The 20,534-nt window shown below is 40.7% G+C and overlaps 1 protein-coding gene across 2 annotated transcripts in view; it reads left to right on the top strand.

Annotated features, from left to right (window-relative positions):
- Positions 1 to 5,396: 5,396 nt before the first annotated feature.
- Positions 5,397 to 20,534, top strand: part of PDK3 (pyruvate dehydrogenase kinase 3) — a 59,023-nt gene continuing 43,885 nt past the window's right edge. For both annotated transcript variants that reach the window (XM_030019529.2, XM_041124706.1), the window contains exon 1: positions 5,397 to 5,725. In XM_030019529.2, the coding sequence (XP_029875389.1) occupies positions 5,620 to 5,725 (106 nt within the window). In that variant the 5' untranslated portion in view covers positions 5,397 to 5,619. The remainder of the gene's footprint in view (positions 5,726 to 20,534) is intronic.

The following is a 20,534-nucleotide window of genomic DNA, read 5'->3' as shown; positions in this document are numbered from 1 at the left end:
TCACCACCATGGTGGCACCAGCTCTACTTACTCTAAAGCCAATTACTGAGGATAGCTATGTAATTGAAGGAGTCGTGGAGTGCATACTCTAAAAAACCCTAACACATCTAAGCCAGCTAATTATAAACACTTTGACAAGCCATGGTATTTTAATTTACAAAGAAAGTCAAGAATTTCTTTAGCTTCCTAACTCTTAGATTTGCTGAACATAGTTTTTGATAGTCCCTGATGGTTCCTTGAGAAAGACTGCTGAACTTTGCTGGTCAGCTAACTAGGATGAGGAGCACTAAATGCAATGACTACCAGCTTTTGCTGGCGAAAAAACTTGGTAAAGAAGCTTTGTTTTCTTGGGTAATAGACAAGAATGGCTGAAAATGTAGACTATGATAGTAACAGAATGTAATCCTACATGTGCATTCCCAAATAGTGACCATATTTACTTCAAACTCATGCCTTTGAGTGCTATCAATCTTCTGACCATTATGGGTAACAACCCATCCAAACTTGCCCACCTGAGTGCATAAACACTAGGATGAGATAAATTATTAAAAATAAACCCAGATCTGGTTTGAAGGTTAGGAAAGCTTCATTAAGAAACCTTACCCCTCTCTAACTCCATGTGTTCCCAGGGTGGCTTTACACAATCCACTACTTGAATCTGCCCTTGAAAGCATATAACGGCAGGTGGGAAAATACAGTGGTGTTATTGAGAAAAATTAGTACTATGAACAGAAGGAATTTATATGAAACATCACACCACCCTATACCAGTTTTTCCTGTTCTGTGCTGTTTTTTTCTGTCATCTTGTAAAAGGTACTTCGGGACTATAATTCTCTGTGTGAATTTCCCCCAAATAACTGTTATTGGTTACTGTTATTGTTAGTGTTTCAATTGTATTATACCCATTCTCAGCGAGTGCTTCTGAACTTTAAGATACAGGCGTTACAATAACTTCAATATAAGGGTTTTTTTGGTTAAAAAAATTACTATGAATTCCAGAAAGTCAATGTGTCTAGAAAACACTAATAACCATGTTGTCTTGGTTTACGTTTTAACATTCCTTTTCCCCTCCTCTGACATCCATACAAAGAAGTTCATTATGCTGAATCCCCTGCAGCTAGTTTATAGACCTACCGAGTACTCTGCAGTGAAGAAAAACAAGCTTTGTTAAGGAGATTATGGCTCTGGTGTTTTAACAATCTGAAATTTTCACTGTGAATAAATCTTAATTGGACAAAACATTTAATGCAAAAGCTTTGATCTCTGAAAGCAGAAGTGCATGTAATAGAAAGGTCTGGAAAGAACAAGGTCTAAAAATGTAACAAAAAATGTGTCTTTTAAATTGTCCAGACGAAGTTTTGTTACAAATTTCTGTAGGAGTCAATCCCTAATCATAACTAAGCGCTATGAAAACTCAAACTTGCGGAGACCTTTCTTTTCCAGTAACTTAATTTTCTGACTACTAGTCATATAGGTGTTCCCTATTTATCCCTGTGGCTCCACTAAATTAATGCATAAAGACTAGTTCCATACATAGGGCAGCAAAGGCTCTTCCACGTACACTCTGCCATTAGGGTACACGCCTCCCCCCCAGCCAAAACACAAAACTAGGGGAGGGCTCTTTTTAAACACTGGCACTGAATTCAGTGGGAAGCAGTCAGCACTTAAAATTTCTGAGGGTAGGAAACACCAAAAAGCTTTTGGCTATGTAAATGTGCTCTACATCACTTCCCCTGTTTTAGGGAATCACTCTGCAGCAAAACCTGATGTTGCTACTTTTCCCTCTCAAAGTTTCTGTGGTTTGTGAGTCATAAGCATTGATTTTACAACAACTCCAATACAGAAAACCAGGGAAAACAATTAAGGCAAGACTGGCTACTCAGATTAAATTATCCGTCTCCCTTGTCACAGTGATGACCCAAGAAAAACTGATCTGATGTGTCAGGGTGCCGCAAAGGCTGTGGCTCCCCGGGGAGGGGGCAGGCAGGGGCGTGGGGCCGGGTGGTGCCCACGGGGCCGGGACACCACGGCCGTCTCGTCCTCAGCGTAGGGTTCTGGCAAGTGTCCATACCAAGACCCTAATTCACTTACAGGTGCTGAGGTTTCCGATTGCCTGCACCCCCAGCATTTTTCACTGAACGGGGACTAAGGTATTCTGGCTACTAAAGGGCCATGTAAAACTGGGGCATCTTTGACGCCTAGCCTACTTTTAGTTATTCCGGCTTTGAATTCAACTGGAAAATACGAAAATAATAGCCTTGATAAAAGGGAGATGCTAAGCACCCAAGAAATTCAGCAGCGTCAGCTGTGTTATTGATGTTAAAATTAACTTTTCCTAAGAGGAAAATCCTTTCTTCCCCTCACACCTGTAGAGGCTCTTTATCATATAAACAAAAATTCAGGGAGGCACTCGCAGGATGGGCTGCAGGAAGCATTTCTGCACCAGATGTGTGCTGAAATACATAAAGGAGGCGGGTATGAGGTACGAGAAATCCAAATGGTCCCATAAACCAGCTCTTAGCAAAACTGAGCTTATGCTTTAAGTTTGTTGATCCCAGTGACATTTTCTATTTAGCATGGTTTATAACTTCTCTTTATTTAGGCAGATTGTTTAAGAACTAGGTTTACACGTGTGCTTTTTGCTGCCTTGCATTGGTAAAATGACCATAGATATACCTACGTGCACTTTGTGTTCTCTCAAGCAAGTCTGGCAGTCTTATGCACAAGGTTAGGCAGGGTTGTTGGGTGAGTCTGGGATTCGTATTTGTCTTCAGTGCGTGTATGAACAGTTTTCAGAAAATTCTACCTATTGATTATGTAATCAGCTTCTCCAGTGTCAAGAGAAGCTATCAAGAGTCCGTTTGATGAGAAGAGCACAACTCTCTTTTCCAGTGACTTTGCCCAATCTTCATTATGGTTTTAGTCTGTATCAGCATAGACAAAACAATTCCAATTTTCACAGGGGCTGGTCAATATAGGTTTAAAAAATTCCCAACAAAGCGATGCTGTGACACTGTTTATACTGCAAAAAAAGGCTTTGCGTTCAGAAAGAAAACTCAGTAGTTAACCGTTGTCTTGCTCTTTTTTGAGGCTGAAGTGAAATCATGCTAGGACTATTTAAAAATATGAAAGGTATATAAAATCAAGTGGCTTAAATTTTGACAATGTATCATCCTTTGAAGTTGATAATTTCATCTTAATTTGGGGAAAGATTGTTCTGTCTAACACAAAACGGTATTATTTTCTGCCAGATAATTCTGCAACTCATTTCAGAGTTATGCTACAGATAAATCAAAATCAAATCCTGAAAAGTATATAACAAAAGTTTTAAAACACTTTTCCTCATCTTCGAAAAAAGCTTCAGAATTACAGGAGGTGTTTCCTGTTGTCAGCCTTGATTACATGACATGCCTCTTCAAGGTGGTCATTTCTATAACCTGCAATTGAAGTGATTTTAAAATTTTTTCCAGCTATTAGAAGTCATTTTGTACATTAGGTCAGAATTTCTCAATCTCAAATTCTATGACAATCATGATAGGAAGGATGAAGAGAGACTTTCAGTAACTGAAGAGTACCTGTTTCTTTTGTGAGTCAGTTATAAAATTATCTTGTACGTGCTGAGTTTGTATTGAATTCATTGGAGAAAAAATAAAGGAATTTGTGACCAGTTATTTGTCATCAGATGCGTTTGTCATAAATGTACCTAAGCCACGTCATAGCAAAGCAGGAAAAAGTAAAGACACTGATTTCGTTCAGTGGTACATTTTAGCTCTCAAATACCTGGCTTCACTTTTGATTTTAGCAATCAAAATTGATTTTAATTGTGTTCAGGTGCTTTCTCAGATAAAGATGGGACTTTTCAGGAGATGTTAAGTATCATCAAGAGTTGAACCTTGACAGACGCTGGACACGGACAGGGAGTAGAGGGTTGGAAGAGATTCCATCGGGCCCGCCCTACAGCCACGGCAGGCCTCGTCTTACGATACGGTGGAGCCTTCCACCTTTAAACCTCGTTCTCTCCATTCCTCAAAACTCGCTTCATCACGTAAAACGAAGGCGGCCTTTCTCCTGCCGCCAGCTGAATACCGATACCGCGAAGGCTGAATTTCAGGCTGAAGCCGGTTGTGCGTACACCATTTTATGGGCTGGCTGAGGTTGATTAACTGATTCTAAATGCTATCCCAACGCCCTCAGCTGAATGAATGTCACAGGGTGGAAACAGCCTGTGCCGAGAGGAGGCCGACGGCACTCCGCCACGTGGGGACAAGACCCCGTTCCTTATCGTTTAGCCTGACTCTCCCTCCTTCCCACCCATGGACCCCACGGTGCAAGCGGCCAGAATTAAGAGACACAACCGTGTGATTTAATTATAACTGAAGTTAAAAAGAAGGACTGGATTGTATTCCAAGAGCCTATACTAAAGGATGAATGAAATGAAATATACAAGCCTGATCTTGTATTTGTGAAAGGAGACCAGGCGATGGTTATTGATGTAACAATTCGATATGAAAGAAACTGTCATCATTGGCGGACGCGGCGCCTGAAAAAAGTAAAGAAATACTGTCATCTTAAAAGTCAAAGTCAGGAATTAACGAATGCTAAAAATATTAAATTTAAGGGATTCCCTGTGGGTGCACGAGGTAAATGGTGTTCCGGCAATTACGAGTGTTAAAAGCATTAGGAATCTCAAATCCCTGACAAGAAAAAATTGTGAGATGTATTTCAAGAAAAGCTTTATTTACATCGGTTGATATTGTACATATGTTTGCGAGTCATTTGAGATCTATTGTAAGAATTTAGTCATCTGTTACTGTTCTATCGTTTTTGCTGTATTACTACTTATTGCTTTTGCTGTATTTGCTGTTCTGTTTTATATTGTCTTTGCTGTATTACTACTTATTGCTTTGCTGTATTATTACATAATTCTTTAATAAAACTACCCCTGGTACTCCTGCCCTGTTACCCTGGCACTGGAAAGGTCAAGATGGTAAATTGGAACTCGTAATCATGACGCGTCACACTGATCTAAATTTGGACAAAATACTAATTGGAAATGTCAGAATTTTTACCGGTTTGGACCACCTCACCGGATTTGACACAGGTGGACGGGCCGCCTTTACTTAACTCGGAAAAGAAACCTACGCGATTCGTGTGTGTCCGTGAAAGAGCCGGCCTCTCCCTCCTCCTCACCGGGAGCCCGCTCTCCCCCTCAGCCGGCCGCCTCAGGCCGGGCCACGCCCCTCCCCTGGCGGCGACGCGCCTGCGCGTTAGAGCGCCGCGGCCGCTGGGGAAGGACGGCGGCGGGACGAGGCAGCTCCCGCCGGCTCGCTCCTCCCTCCGCGGGCGGCTGTGCGCATGCGCCAGGCCATGGGCGGGAGGGAAGGCGGGAGGGTCAGCGGCGGGGCGGCTCCCTGCGCTCGCCCCTCCCGCCGGGCCGGGCCAGGCCGGGCCGGGCTGGGCTGCAGAGGCTGACGGGCGCCGGCGGGCTCTCCGCTCCCCTGGCATGAGCGCCGCCGCCCCAGCGCCCTAGCGCCGCTGCCGGGGAGGGAGAGAGGAGCGGAGCGGCGGAGGAGGAGAAGAAGAAGAAGGGGGGGGGAGCCGGGCGGGCCTCGCCGCGCCATGCGGCTGTGCGGGGCGCTGCTGAAGAGCCCCATCCCCAAGCAGATCGAGTACTACTCCCGCTTCTCCCCCTCGCCCCTCTCCATCAAGCAGTTCCTCGACTTCGGTGAGTGGCGGGGCCCGGGGGGGGAATGTCACGGCGGCTTTTCCTCCGCGCAGGAGCGGCGAGGGCCCACCCGGGGAGGGGGGTGAGCGGCGGCGGAGGCCGGCGCCTAGGCCTCGTCTCCTCACCCGGCGTCTGGGCGGCGGGGCCTGGGGAACGCGGGGTGCGCAGTCACGGTGTGTGTGTGTGGGGGGGGGGGGGGGGGGGTCCGGGAGAGCCCCGCAGGCCGGTGGGCACCGTCGTGTGTGGGAGGCGGGCTCCTGTGGTGACAGCCGGCCGTAAACACCGCCGCTGCTCTGCCTCGGCGTCCTGAGGTGAGGTGCCCGGAGGCTGGAGAGGCAGGCTTGCCCCTCTGTCCTTGCGTTGTTCCCAGGCGTGGGGAAGGAGGGTCAAAAAAATAAGGGCTTCTGACCTGAAATTTCGCGAGCTTAGCGACCGAAGGAGAGAGTAAGTTGCTGGTCTTGAATGCGAACGTTTTAATGTGCCGTGCAGAGATTGGTTTAAGTAAACCTGAGGTGTAAACTCTGACAGGACTTGCGCAGGGCACCTGTTTGTGGAAGATTCATGCGCTTTAGGAAGCGTTGCTGATGAATAAATAGCATTTTTCTTTTCAGCAGTGCTGGACTGAAACCCAGGAATGACTCGTGTCGCTGTTAGAAAACTGACGTCTCGATCTAGATAACAATAAACTTCTCATATCTGTGTCAGAGGTTGTTTGGCTCTTGCTCTCTGACACAAGAGTTGTTTAGATTTTATTGTCCTATGAATGTTCGTGGTAGAGTAAATACAAAGACCGTGTGTAACACCATGAAGCTTTATGGTGTTCCTTCATTCTACTGTTACGCTAAAGGTAAGGGGAGGCAAAAGTGAGCCAGTGGTGTTAAGCCAGAAAGTTATTAAAAGTGGAAACAATTGCACGTTTTTGGCAATGCTGTTAGTGAAAGAATGCTGTGAGTATAAAGAGCCAGGGCTGGGCTTGTTACCACATCTCAGTGAGACAGTGTCTTCTGCCATTTTAAAAAAAAATCACACCTTGTCCTGTGTCACAGTAAAAGGAGAGCCTGACTAGAACCCGTGCTTTCCTTCTCTGGTCTCCACTCGTGTGCAGTTGTTCTCGCTTCCCCACCCCTTCCTTTGCTGCTGTGCCTCCCCTGCTCTGGCATTTGTGCTCCTTATGCCATGTCTTTCTGTACTGGCAAGAGCAATGGCCTAAAACTTAGAATATCTTTATTTTAGCCCTGGCACTAAACAAATCATTTCACCATTGTCTGTTTGAAAGCTGGGTTTGTAAATTGTTGCTGGGGAAGTATTAACGTTCATGAGGCTTTTCAGTTGTGGCTAGAGAAGTGTAAAGATTTCAGTTTTTGCTTTAATGACTTGGGTGTTCCAGCAAAACTTTGCTTTTTGGTAAGGATTTCTACCGTTCTAAGTTGCCCCTGCATTACTACTTGCTTTTGGACATTTCTTGTGTGGTGGCCTTTTAATAATGCTATTTTTTTTTTAACATTGTAGTATCTGTATTACTTTATGGTTTGAAAAGCGTCTCATGATTCTCCAGGAAAAAGTAGTCTTACTTTATGATTTTAAGACTGGTTTATGTTAGTGGAAATGAACAGAGTAAGAATGGTATGTTACAGCCTGGCCAGCTCTGTTCTTTGGATGTGCTCCAGTCTGTTGTCACTGGATGTGTCTGTGGAATCTTGTGTGTGCGTAGGCTATGTATTTTAAGTGTATTCATGTCTTAAGACTGATAGGAAACTATATAGTCATTGACATTTAAAACCTTTGAAGAAAAAAAATGCCTATGGTTTAGGCTTCTAAGGTCACCAGGAGTTTCTAAGATTAGTAGTCTTATGTCGCATCAGCCTTGCTAAAACTATCAGCTTGATGTTAATAAGCCTTATGGGCCACTTAACGTCTCCACTTACTTTCTCTTTAGTGCCTGTATTTACTTAGGAAACCTCGAGTAGGAAGATTACAGCAGTTTAATCAAATAGATTAAAAACAATGTACTTAACTTGTGTGATCCTAGGTGTTGACAGCTTTGGGTAGTTTCAAGTTCTGTTGGAGACTTCAGAGGCCTAGAGGAGAAATTGGCAACAAAACGTAAGATGTTGGTGCAAGAGTTTTACCACTCGAGGCATGGAAGCCCTGGACAATATGCACTGTATCAGGGAGCTGTGTTACTTATACACGAATTACCCCAAAAAGAATTTGCTGGTGGCACAGGACACGAGTATTCAAGAGAGCAAATAGGCCAAGCGTAAGGAGCATGATACTCGAGGTGCAGTTCAGTTGTGTTTACCCAGCCTGAATGTTTGATGGGAAGAAGACACTCTGTTCTGTGGTCAGCTCACAGAGGCTACCTAATGTCTGGCTTTAAAAGGAATGGTGTTTGTGTTGAGCTATGTAAATGTAGTGCTTGTGTTACAAGAACATGGCTAAATTTTCAACAAATGCTGAATAAGCCCAAAAGAAATGTGTGAATAACCCTCTCATGGCAGTCTGTGATTTTGTGGTCTGATGTACGTGTGTTTCTTGTATTTAAAAAAAAAAAAAAAAAGAATTTGCACTTACTGTAATTCAAATTTATTTGGAGAAGGATTTTTGACTTAATTTCTGATGATATTTAAACTACAATATGGTCTTTATGTCTTTTTTTGATTGGTTGCATTGTTTTAGGCTAAACTGCCTTCTAAATTTATCTCTGCAAAATCCTGGTGAGCAGGGGGAGAGAAACTTTACATTTCTTGTGGGCTGAAGAGTCTCTTCAAACACAGTTGGTGGCAATGTATATTGACATACAGCTTAGACTTTTATAAGTGTAAGTGTGGGTTGTATGGAATACTGTTGTGTGCCTAGTAGGGCTGTAGAGTCTCTATTCCTTTCCAATGATAGAAATTAATGATGTTTATTTTAAAACCTTCTCAGGTAGCTTAAATCCGTTAATTAAACCACTCTAAAGGACAGTTTGGCTGTTTAAGCTAACTCACTAGTACTAAAAACCTGTGAAACAAAACAGAAAGCAATACTTAAAGCAGTGATTCTCAGTTGGTTTTTATAGCTGAGTCCTGTGTGTGTCTACATACCATGTTCTGCCATATGTGATTTACTTGCTGTTGAGCTTGCAGCTATCTTTGTAGCTGCCGCAACTATGCAAGAGGTTACTGTGTCATGGGCTTGGGACCTCCATGTCACAAAGTATGAGGGCTCAGATTGTCTGTGCTGCTTTTTTCTTTATGTGTGTTCATTTTCTGTTTGCATACTCTTCTTGAATACTGTTCATTCAGTTTCTTTCCTACAAAGTGCATTTCCCAAGATTCTTGTGCAATCTTATTCCCTTGCAAAAGAATGACCTTCTGTAAGTGTGTTTATATTAAAACAAGTTTTGACCTTGTTTAATGTTAGCATGTCACTCCAGGTTTATCCAGGCATCCATAATTATTCTGGTCTGGAAAAAACCAAAACTAACCAACTGGATTCAGCTGTGTACTTCCAGACTAGTTACTCTGGAAGTTATTTTGGTAGATTTCCAAGTGTGGGCATTTCTAAATGACCCAGTTTGATGTAATTACTAAAATATCTTTTCTGAAATGAACTTGTAAGTAGAGATGTAGTTTAACATTCAGGTACATGAATCTTTACGTTTTGGGGGCTAGACTGTTTCAGAAAAAAAATGTCCATACTGGAGATCCATGTTGATAGAGCATCTCAATTTAGATTTGCTTCAGAGTGTAAGGTAGGCCTTAGAGGATGACAGGTTAATCCAAAATACCAATAATCTGCATCAGCACCTACATACGTGGGTAACCAATCGGTCATGTATGCCTGGGAGAAGTAAATAACCCATCAGACAGGTCTATATGAGGAAAGTAGAGTTTCTATGTCTAGGAGTGTCCTGGCATTTAAAAAAACACACAAAGAGACTTGAGCTTGTTCTGCCTGCAGTACAACCTGGCTTGATAAGGGCTAGGTGTGAGACAAAACCCTTACAGCTGTAGTAATGCTGATCTGTGCCCGAGCTAGCAAGCTCCATGCAACTGCTTGGTTTGGGTCATGTTGGGGTACCTCAGCTGACAGTAAAGATATTAATGAACGTTTCATGAAACAAATGGTTGTACTGAAAAGGTTACATATGAAGTAATTAAGCACAAATGAAGACACGGGTGAAATATAAATTGTCTAATCCTTTGATCATGCATGAAAGAGTCATTTGAAGTTGTGCAAGTGCTATATTCTGAATGTATGCCAGTATACTGTATTTGTGTAATACTCATTGCTACTGCTCAGCTGATGCAATGCCTGAGACTTCTGTGAGTCTGAGGTTTGTTTTGTGAAAAGCATGTGCTGTGTGCTTCTGGAGCTTGTTTACTACTGAAGGTATCTTGGCCAGTTGTACTTAGCTATATTCTAGCCCTTTCTCGTTTAAGTCTCAAACCACATGTTTAGGATGAATTTTGTGCCTGTGGGGTTAAACTTTGCTTTTTTGTTAGCTCTTTGAACATATAGGTAAAACTTAACAAAATGCCACTTACCCTTCCTTATTTGTCATGTGTTAGTGTTCATGTACCACATAGTTACTAATGAGTTTGGACAAAAAAGTCATGTATATACTTAAGATAGAAGATAGTGAATCATAGTGATTTCTTGTTGTGGAATGTAGCTTAGGAGATCCTGATTTTGTAGGTTATAATCAAAATATTTGTGGCAACTGCTACAGCTACTGGCATTGAAAAATATTGTGAAGGTTGTAATTTAGTAATTTTACTGTACTGTGAACAGCTGAGCATGCAGCAGATAATCACAGTGAGTGTATGCAGTTTGGGAACTGGTGTGTCCTGGGGCATATCTGGAGGAAAAGATGAGCAATGGATCCTCCCCATTTTAAATATAATTTTTGGTATGAAATTTAGTTTGTGGGGTACTTATCAAACTTACCTGTCTTGAGGAAGCTTGTAGGCCTCTTCCAAAACTGATATAAAGAGTAAACCAGGTATTGGCATTGCTGGTGATTGCTGTCAGTTGCACCTGCAGTATTAGATCAGGTTTCTGCAAGAGTGTTTCCTCTGCTTGTTGTCTTGTTGGCAGCAGGCATGCATCAGCTCTGGAACTGAAAACGTGCCATTGAAAAGGTAGCTAGCAGATACAATTTGAACAACAAGATGTGGGGGTGGGAAAGTAGAGATCAAAAGCAGCCTTATGTCTCCAAACATAATTATTAATGTTCTGATGGAAGATGACTATTAGAAGATTTTTTACACACAAAGGTATTAGAAGTTTTGTGGTTGGTTTTTTGTTCTTTGGTTTTTTTTTTTTGTTTGTTTGTTTGTTTTTCACAGTGTTAGTGGGGAGACTGCATCTAAGACACTGGCAAAGTTTAGGGCTAAAAGATACTATTAAAAAATTACCTGCCATTTATTGCCTGCAGCTGTGTTTTTTCTACTGCTGTCTGTGCATTGACCTTAAAATCTCACACTTGATTTAAATGCATCTTCAAAAAAAATTTCCTCTTACCATGAATGTTAACCACTGGTGTGCTAACCACTGAATCGGATCAGAAAGATGAGTGCTAGTCAGGCATTACTGTCTTTTATTTTCATCTGACTGGTTTCAGCTTCCAACCAGCAATTTTGTTACAGCTTTTGTTGGTAGGTTGGGATCCTTTGATGCCTGGAATTTTTTCACTATGAGGTATTTGTACATTGTGATGGAATATTTTGTCTTGATTTTGTAAAGCTAAATACATGTGTTAAATGAGTTATTTCAAGCCTTATGAAAACACCATGGAATTATTTTTTTTGGCTTTTCCAGGATTTTCAATATTATTCTTCAAATATGTCTGTTAGAGCTTTAAATAGAATCCTGATAGGAGTTTTGCCTAACATTGGAATAGAATAATTTTACTGCTGTTTTGCTTTTACCTTGAAAGGCTATCCTTTTGTCACAGTGAAAGCTGGGTGTGCAAGCTGGATTGTCTGTCTGCTTTTGTTCTTGAATTATTTTGGGGTTATTGTTTTTCTGTATTCAGTCCTTCATTCTCTAGATATGAGCATGGATGAAGTTTGCATATAATATAAAAAAGGGTTTTCTTTGAATGGGCTGTAGCACAGCAAGTAGCTGGAAACCTTTGATGCAACTGTTGTTATTTATAACCTGTTACTATTTACAGCTCTGCCAGTCTCTGGCAGACAGTGATATTTCAATACTATATATAATATCGAAGGTTTTTGTAGGGCCTAATATTGATTGTTGTGAAGGCCTGGAAGAGTCATTGCAGTTAGATAACTTTGTTCAGCAGTCACTATTGAACTGTGATATGATAGAGGTATTTGTGCATGTGGGAGTACTATGTAATCTTAGATCATGGTGCATTTCATTTACATAATTATCTGTATCAGTCACTTCTGGAGGCTGTTTCAGGGATTAAGTGTGCTTGTTTGATAGTCACCTTCCCCCCCCCCCCCCCCCCCCCCGAAAAAGTTTGTTTTCAAATTTTATACTGCTAGTTAAATCTTCATTAGTGCAGTTCCTCAAAGTTCTCAAGAAAAATGTTAGCTTCTGAATTCGGTATTTTAGTGTAGCTATAGTACAAATTCTAAACTGGATCGCCAAGGCAGTGGATTTTTTTTTTTTTGGCTCTCGCAAAGGTAAGCATTGGAAATTCTGCCTTCAGTAGGTGATTTGACTGGCCACTTCTTGCCTTTAAGTATGGGCTAGTAGTCTGCAAGTGACCATCTTCCAGCTGATGGAATTGATTGTGTTTTGTTTTCCCTACACAGCAGAAGATTTCTTGGTCTGTGTTCTGTGTGTCTTTGGACTGACTAAAGTTGCTGCTGCAGTCCTCGCCCAAAGGTGCTTGGAAAGGGAGGTGATGTTACACTGCGTACGTACATGTGTGCATACTCACGCACTTTTTTGCTGAAGCCGATATGGTGTTGAAGCAGACAGTTGAATGTCTTTTGGTGAAAGAAAGAGGACAAGAACGCCTAATCTGCATGAAGCAGTAAACAATCCTAGGTTTCTTTTTTTTCTTTTTAGCAAGTAACAGAAATGATAGAGAATACAGCATGACAAAAGTTGAGGGCTTGGCAAAACTACTTTCTGGAAGGACAAAAAGATAGGATCTGTAGTTCTTGAAGATCTAAGAATGTTTGGGACACTTTTTTCTTCCAGAAATGGGTAGAAATTTTTGAAGTGCCTGCTTTAGACTAGATTTGGACTAATAAGGAGGTGCTTGAAGATCCAGACCTTAATTAAATTTTTGTGAAAATGATCATGAATTGATAGCATTCCTTCCCCTTGGGAATGGGAGAAATGACAGCTCGTGATTTTAAAGTAGCATAACTTTTATAAGCTAAGGAAATCAATAGAAAGGGTCTCTCCGAAGACATAAGGAATATAAGATGATCTGTTGATTTCAGAAAGAGAAATTCTGATGCAGGTAAAAGATATAAGAGCAGCAGAGCAGTGTTAGGAATTCCAGAAATACTGTTCATTAAAAAAGAATCATATGAAAACTGGAAGCAAGGACATGTATCTCAGGTTGCAGTACAAATAACAGCTAAGGTGAAAAGTCATGGGATAGAAAAACAGAGGAAAAAAGATGCTGAGATAACTTATAGTAATTGGGGAGAATGCTGAAGTGTAATGTTTACTTGACTAAAGTAAGTACTTGATGATAAAGACTGCTGAATTCATCTTTGCTTTGATCTTTAGAAAAAGATATATTGTATCCAGAAACTGAAAGGAAATCACAACTCTCCCCCCTGTCCCTGATACAAATTTTAGATAAGCTGAAATAAGTCTAGATCCTCTTGGCTTAGTGGGTGCCAGTAGAAGTAAGCCAATGCTGTGTTTTGTGAGTAGCTGAACACTTTCCTCTGCAAATGTGAGCGGCCTGGTGCAGCACAGCTGTTGCTTACAGGCTTCATGGAAATAACTGATGGTGATGGCCCCAGGGTTGTAGAAATGGGAAAACACACTACTTCTACTTGTCTTTCAAAGAAAAGGAAGAGGACATTAGAGTAAGTCAGGTGGACTGAAGTAGCTGAAAAAATGATAGAGCTAATGCTGAAGTAATACATAGATAAGCACCAAGAGATAATAAGGTGGTAAAGAGACAATAAATTGTGTTGAGGCAGTCTGATTTCCCAGTTAATTTGATGTTTGCTAAGGCAGCAGCAGCAGATGCTATATCTGGCTTTTTATGAAGTTTTGGCACAGTACCATGTGAAATTCTTAATTAAAAAAAAAAAAAAAAAAAAAACACTATGGAATAACATTAAGATGAGATTGCTAATATAGATGTGCAGCATTCTGGTGGGATGACCCCGTCCAGGAGCTGAGCACCCCTGCAGGTGCTTGCTATTAGCTTGGGGGAGAGAATAGGAAGGGTAAAAGTGAGAAAACTTGTGGGTCAAGATAAAGACAGTTTAATAAGGAAGGAAAGCGGAAGAGAAACAAGTCATGCAAAGGCAGTCACTTGCCACCTCTCGTGAGCAGACTGATGCCCAGCTGGTCTTGGTGTAATGGCTGTCTTGGGAGACAGAGCCACCCAGTTTTTCATTGCTGGGCACGACATCATGTAATATGGAACATCCCTTTGTCCAGCTTAGGTCACCTGTGCCGGCTCTGTCCCTTTCCAGCCTCTTACCCACCCCCAAACCCACTTGCTGGGGTAGGGGCTGGATGCAGGAGAAAGAGAGAAAGCCTTCATCCTGTGCAAGTACTGTTCGGCAATAGCCAAAACACAGGTGTGTCATCAACACTTTGTCACAAATCCAAAGCACAGCACCTTATGGGTTGCTGTGGGGAAAGCTGACTCCATCCCAGCCAGACTCAGTACACATTTATGAATAACACTTCGTATACACTCTTATGTTTCACTAGCAGTCATTGATCTTCACAGTACTGTTCTGTGGAGAGTGAGTAGTATTTCTCTAGTTCCCCATGGCCCAAACCAATATAATCTGTAATAGAATTAGGCATAAATTCAGGAATTGTTTTATCTAATTCCATAGTAACTATACTAAAGCAGCTCTTCTAGATGCCAGTTATCCTTACTATATATTAGTAGTTTTTAAAAGCCACCTTTTCCCCAAAATTGGTAAAGATATTTTACAGGCTGCTACTTAGCCCTTTTAAAATATGTTTATGATTTTGTGTGTGTTCTTGGAGTCAGTTAAATGTAATTTTTCGTCTTGGGATAGTAGGTTGAAAGGATGGATTAGAGCACTGAACTGTGACTGTGAAATACACAATTCTTTTTCTGATGCTTTGTGTGTAAGCAAGTAAGACTATTACCCTTTTTTGCTCTGAATCTTTCTATGTAAATGTGACATTCTCTCTTACATGTTTCTTTGTCTTGTTAGTTAAATTATTTTCTTTGCCTGGGAAGAGGCTACTTTTACTCTGTATATACATAAAAAACCTGGCACATTAGTTTGTAGTCAGTGTAAAATAAGTAACACAGTATTATAAATACTTTAACCAACTTAATTCCTTAAAATAATACACTTGTGCAAATTTTCGTTGATTTTTTCAAAATTGTGTTTAAGACTGTGTAAACAGAGAAAGAGGCAAAGTTAAAAAGTTACAAAACTGCTTTTTGCTAAAAAAAAATAAAAAATACATTTTTAACTGCTACATCCTTCTTTATTGCTTTTCTTAAAGATTTTATAGACTGGGTAAATACATTTGATCCCTGGTGACTAGCAGTGGCATAGAGGAATCCTCTAATCTTCTTTTTTACAATGTGGTTTGTTAATAATCAGAAGCATTTTCTAGCAAGATGTTTAACAGTCTAATACATTTCACCTCACTGAGACTGAAGGGAAACTGGACCATATGGTATTTGCAGTATTTTTATGTAATTGGTATTAACTGTGTGAGTCTTTGTTCATAAATGTTAATTTTATTTATGCTGGAGATTTGGAATTTGGCATGTTGACAGGGACTGAAGGATAAAGCAGAGATTTGTATTTTTCTGGAACAGTTAGGGGGAATTATGGAAGTCTTCCACAAAGGTTAGGGAGGAAGTTGTCAAAGCTGTGAGAGCTTAGGGAGAGTGTTAAAAATTTGGAAAATCTAATTGTAACCTTCAGTGTGAAATAGATCTTCACCTTTTATGGGCAGAAAAGGTGATTATAAGCTCAAAGGAGCAAAATTCAGTCTTTTCTGGTTAGTTTATTGTAACAGAATCTGATCAGAGAGCAACAAATGGGGAATAAAGTTTCTTTGGCTTGGTGTTTCAAGCCTCATCTACATTTAAAAAAAAAGTTTTAAATTTGTTTTAAAATTTTGGGTGTCACTAGAACAAAACACTAAATTTGTTTTGTCCAGGATCTCCTTTTTGAAAGCCGTAGAGCCCTTTTGCAGTGTAGGCCAGGGCTGATGTGCTGCACAGTATGCCACCTCTTTCCTGTTCTCAGACTCTTCCCTGCTTGGGTCTCAGGAGTGTTAGTGGAAGAGGAGCTGGTGTAGTTTGAAGAGCCACTTTTGTTTTTTAGAGGCTCTTTGCGCTTGGTTAGGGAGGGAGTCTTTGGGTTGCATGGATCGCTCTAGGATCAGGAACCTGACCTGGGCCATGGTTTCTCCTAAGAACATTTTGGCTCTTTACCTGCCATGTGCTGTGGGGAGTGCCTGTGATATGGGCAAGATGAAGCTTAGCTGCTAAAATGATTCATCTGACTTTCAGCCTACTTGAGAGTTGCCCCAAGGAAAGACAACCTTGGGCCTATGTGTCTAAAAAAAACAATACAGCCTGTGGGTAATTGAGCGCTGCTGCATCAGACGTCATAGATCCTTTTGATTACTGTGTTTTCTCTTGGCAAATGCTTTAAAATATTCAAAAAGTTACTTCATTAGAATTCAGTGGTAAGCAGTTTAGTTTTAGGTCAGGGAAGCTTATTTTAAAAATTCATGCTTTTATTTTAATCTGGGTTACTCTGTATAATACGTGGTACTGGTTTACAGCTTTTACAAGTGTTTGCCTGATAATCGATTCCTCTTGAGAGACATACATCTTCCCTTGAGTCTTTTCTATGAAGGGAAGGCTGTGGCTTTAAGAGTTAAAATTAATGGTTGCAGTTTGACTAAGACTTTGATAGATATGCAGTGTGTTGTGCATCTGTTAATTCCTTCTGTTTATCTGTTCCAGTTCAGTAGTAAGTTAAGCTGCTTTGCTGGCGCAGTTGGTTTCATTTGGAGGACCGTTTACTGAAACAGGCTTACTCGAGTTCACAAGTTATATATTGTAACTTCTTATATTATTATTACTACTATGTTATTTATTATTACATCAGTGTATAGCTAATTTAATAATAAATGTAGTGATTTCGTCCATGGTGAGCTGTCCAGTTGTGCTAATGACAGCTGTCTGACAGTTTGTCCTTAACCTGCATTTACATGAAAATGTGAACTGACTTTCTCTTGGCATCAGTGGTATTCATCTATACGGCTGTAGTAACTAATACACATAAGACATAAACAAGCTGACTCTTTCAGAGATTTTGGAAATAAGTGGAGGTAAGTATATATCTTCTGTATACAAATTGAAGAGTAGTTATACTTGCTTAATTTAACACTTCTTAAATTAAAGTCTAGACCTTTGATTGTGAATGGGATTTGGACTGGTCATTTAGACAACAGAATGTAGGCTAATGTATTCTCATTAGTGAATGGTATCCTGAAATTTTCCTTTGGAATAGAAAGTAAGTGCTGCAGTTGGCCTGGCAGTCAAAGAGTGCTTCAATCTGTTGTTGAATTGCATAAATCAGAAATGGTTTATTAAGCTCAACTGTTTCTGTAGTTCAGCTCTGGTCATTTATCTGTATGCTGTCACATGACTGTTGGAAAGTTTAACTGGAAAGTCAACTAGCATGTGAGCTTGCTAGTTTGGATTGTACCTACTAATGAAATGGCACAGAGTGGAATCAGTGGTCATACAGTGTTAACTAAACTTTCATCTGTGAACATGAATAATTTAGACTGAGAAGACTCAAGCACCTCTATCAGTGTGCTTTCCTTTAGACTGCAAAGGTGCAACTAGTAGTGGGAATTGGACTGAAGAACAGAAACAAACTATGTGGGAAAGCTTACTTGCAGACTTTAATTCCTCTGGCTTTAGCCGGTTTTCTTGCAGTAGCTGTTTAACAAAACTTAATTGTTCAGACTTCATAAAAGTGATATGTTATTTTTAGATCTTACTGAACTATAATAATTTTCCTGTCCTTAATTCTTCAGGTTTCATTTTTGAAACTTCAGAGTTACTCCAGTTTCTTTAGTGACATAGAATCAATCTCTTAATGCTGCTCATATGTGCCAAGTGAAAGCATGTCCTTGAACCAGGCTACTGTAATGAAAAAATTATAGGTGTTGGTGGAAGTAGCCTTAGAGAGCAGTGATGGAGCTTGGGCTGAAGCTTAGGTCTGAGATGTCTAAAACCAGGCTGAATACCTAAGGTTAGTCTGGGCCAGATTCTTAAATTTGGCCATCTGCTGGCTACCTGTGTTGGAACAGCTGTACAGGCTGTGGTTGCTATCCTGTAGCTCAACGTGGTAGGTCGGAAAAGGGAATCCAGTTTCAACCTGCAGCTTTCCCAAAGGCAGCCTGTGGTAGAGAGGGAGGGTCAGCAAGAGTCAGTGTCTCCAGTTATGTTGTGTGTGTTCTTTTTCCCTTTGCTTCGTCATCTTCACTGGGTTTTACAAAGCCCTGTCTTTTACCAAACAAACAAACCCTGTATGTGTTTTGTGGGATTGGTATTTTTAGTGGTTGGTGAGATAAATACCTAGAGAGTATGCTGAAAATGTCTTTATTTCTATTGGGGATTAGGAATGCTTTTGGAGTTGGGGTTGTTTTGATTTTGTGGTGGTTTTTTTTGTTTTGTTTTGTAGCCACATTTATTGGTGCTGTGCAAGCATGGTTTGTTTGCCTTTTAATGTATAGCTCATGCTCCAGAAATGGTGTATAATCAGTGGAATTCATCGATCCTTCTTTAGTTCTGTTTTCCTAGCTTCAGCAGCAAGTTATTAGTTTTAGCCTTTGCTCAGTCTGCTCTGATGCCTTGATCTTCTTGCGTATTCATTCAAAGATTTCTCCATCCCTCTGCTTCACTTGTTTGTTTGTTTTGTTTGTCTGTACAGGAGCTAAAAAGTACTCTGGAAGCTCAGGAGAAGACAGTAGATATGATCACTCCTGCCTTCCTGTCTTCCTTCCGTTATTTTGCCCTAGATAAAAGCAATAGTAGTAGTTTCAATAGTAGTAGTTTCACAGGGAGAGGAGGTGAATGGCTTCTGATCTTGTTTTTATGGACTCTGAATGGAGTCCCTCCTTTCAGACATACAACAGGTGGGACTTACGGGTGTTAAAGTAGTGTGGTATCTACTGTCTCAGCTTGGTGTTAGATATGTAGTTAATGGAGAGAACTAGACCTCAGGGTGCGGTGAAAAGACTAACAAGAGCACTTAGTTTCTTCTTTTCCTGTCTCCTCTGACAGATAAGTGTTAATACTCAAACTACAGATGCTTTTTTGATGTGACCCCAACAGTCCAGTACCTGCTAGGGATGTGACAGCCATATTAGGTTTTCAAAGCAGGTGACTTTGATCATCAACTGTGAAGGACTACTACTGTAGTCTGTTCTCAAATGGGTATTTAATGAATGTGGGAATCTGGCAGCTGAACTGAGAGCATTTGATAATGTTCTGGAGGAACCGGAGTTCATGGTATCATGCTGAGTTTCTGCCCTCTTCTGCAGCAAAATCAAGGTTTGTGTACAGCCTTCTGTATGGAACTAATCCTTTTGTAATCTGAATCTTGGACAGCGTAGTATTGCACTGGCAATTTGTAGCATTTGCCAGAATTGAATCAGGGTCTGCTGCATGTGTGTGAATTGCTTCTACGTTGTTTGTGCCTCTTGTTGTAGGACGCAGAACAAAAGTTTTCTTTAGGTCCAGCTTTGCAACAGAAGTCTAATTCCATCACTGCAATGGAAGGAACTGAAAAGATACTGGTTCAGAGGGAGCACTGTGATAAATGTTCATTCCTTCCAATTGAAAAATACTTTTTTTTTTTCCCTCCAACATGCTATGGGCATATGATGCCTAGAGCCTGAGTGGGCCTTGTTATCAATGTTACATTTGTTTTCCATTTCTTAGCACTATGGGATAAAAGGTGAAAGAGAAAAACAGGGAAAAGAGGAGTGAATGTTCAGACAAGAGTTGAATCCCAAAGCAGGGAAAATAGATTAGTAGAGAAAACTGTCTGGAAGTAGGTCTCTGCTTCCTGAATTTCCTTTGGATTCAAGGTCCACCAGTGATAATACTGATATGTAACCCCAAAACATCCCACTTTTAATCTTTTCCCATCTGATGATGTATACATTTAGAAGACCTAATGTGTTCAAGCCTGCTTTTGTGACCTGTGTTACCTCGAACCTTCTGGATCATGTTTTATTTATGTTTTCTTACCTTATTCCCCCCCCTCTGATACTTGTCTAATTGAATAAATGGCATGATTTATTTTTGGTGGAAAAAACACCTTTTCACATCTAAGAAAATTGATTTTAATATTAAATGCCACCTGGGTGAACTTTTTATGAAATCTTAATGTCTTACTGTCTCATTTAAATAAGTTTACCTATATTTTCAACTTAAACTTGAGCAAGAACAGTCAAATCAGTTCTTCAGGTGTGTCATACTTCACTGCATAAGCAAATCCACTATCATTTAGAGACACTGTCTCTCGTGGATGGTCACCATTCCAAATGCAGCAATGTTTGTGTAGGTACCATTCCCACTGTGTTGTTAAAAACC

The sequence above is a fragment of the Aquila chrysaetos genome, chromosome 7 (genome assembly GCF_900496995.4).
Source record: "Aquila chrysaetos chrysaetos chromosome 7, bAquChr1.4, whole genome shotgun sequence".
In the NCBI taxonomy this organism is placed as follows: Eukaryota; Metazoa; Chordata; class Aves; order Accipitriformes; family Accipitridae; genus Aquila; species Aquila chrysaetos.
The sequence above is the reverse complement of the archived record's forward strand: the minus strand, read 5'-3'. Positions and strand labels throughout refer to the sequence as shown.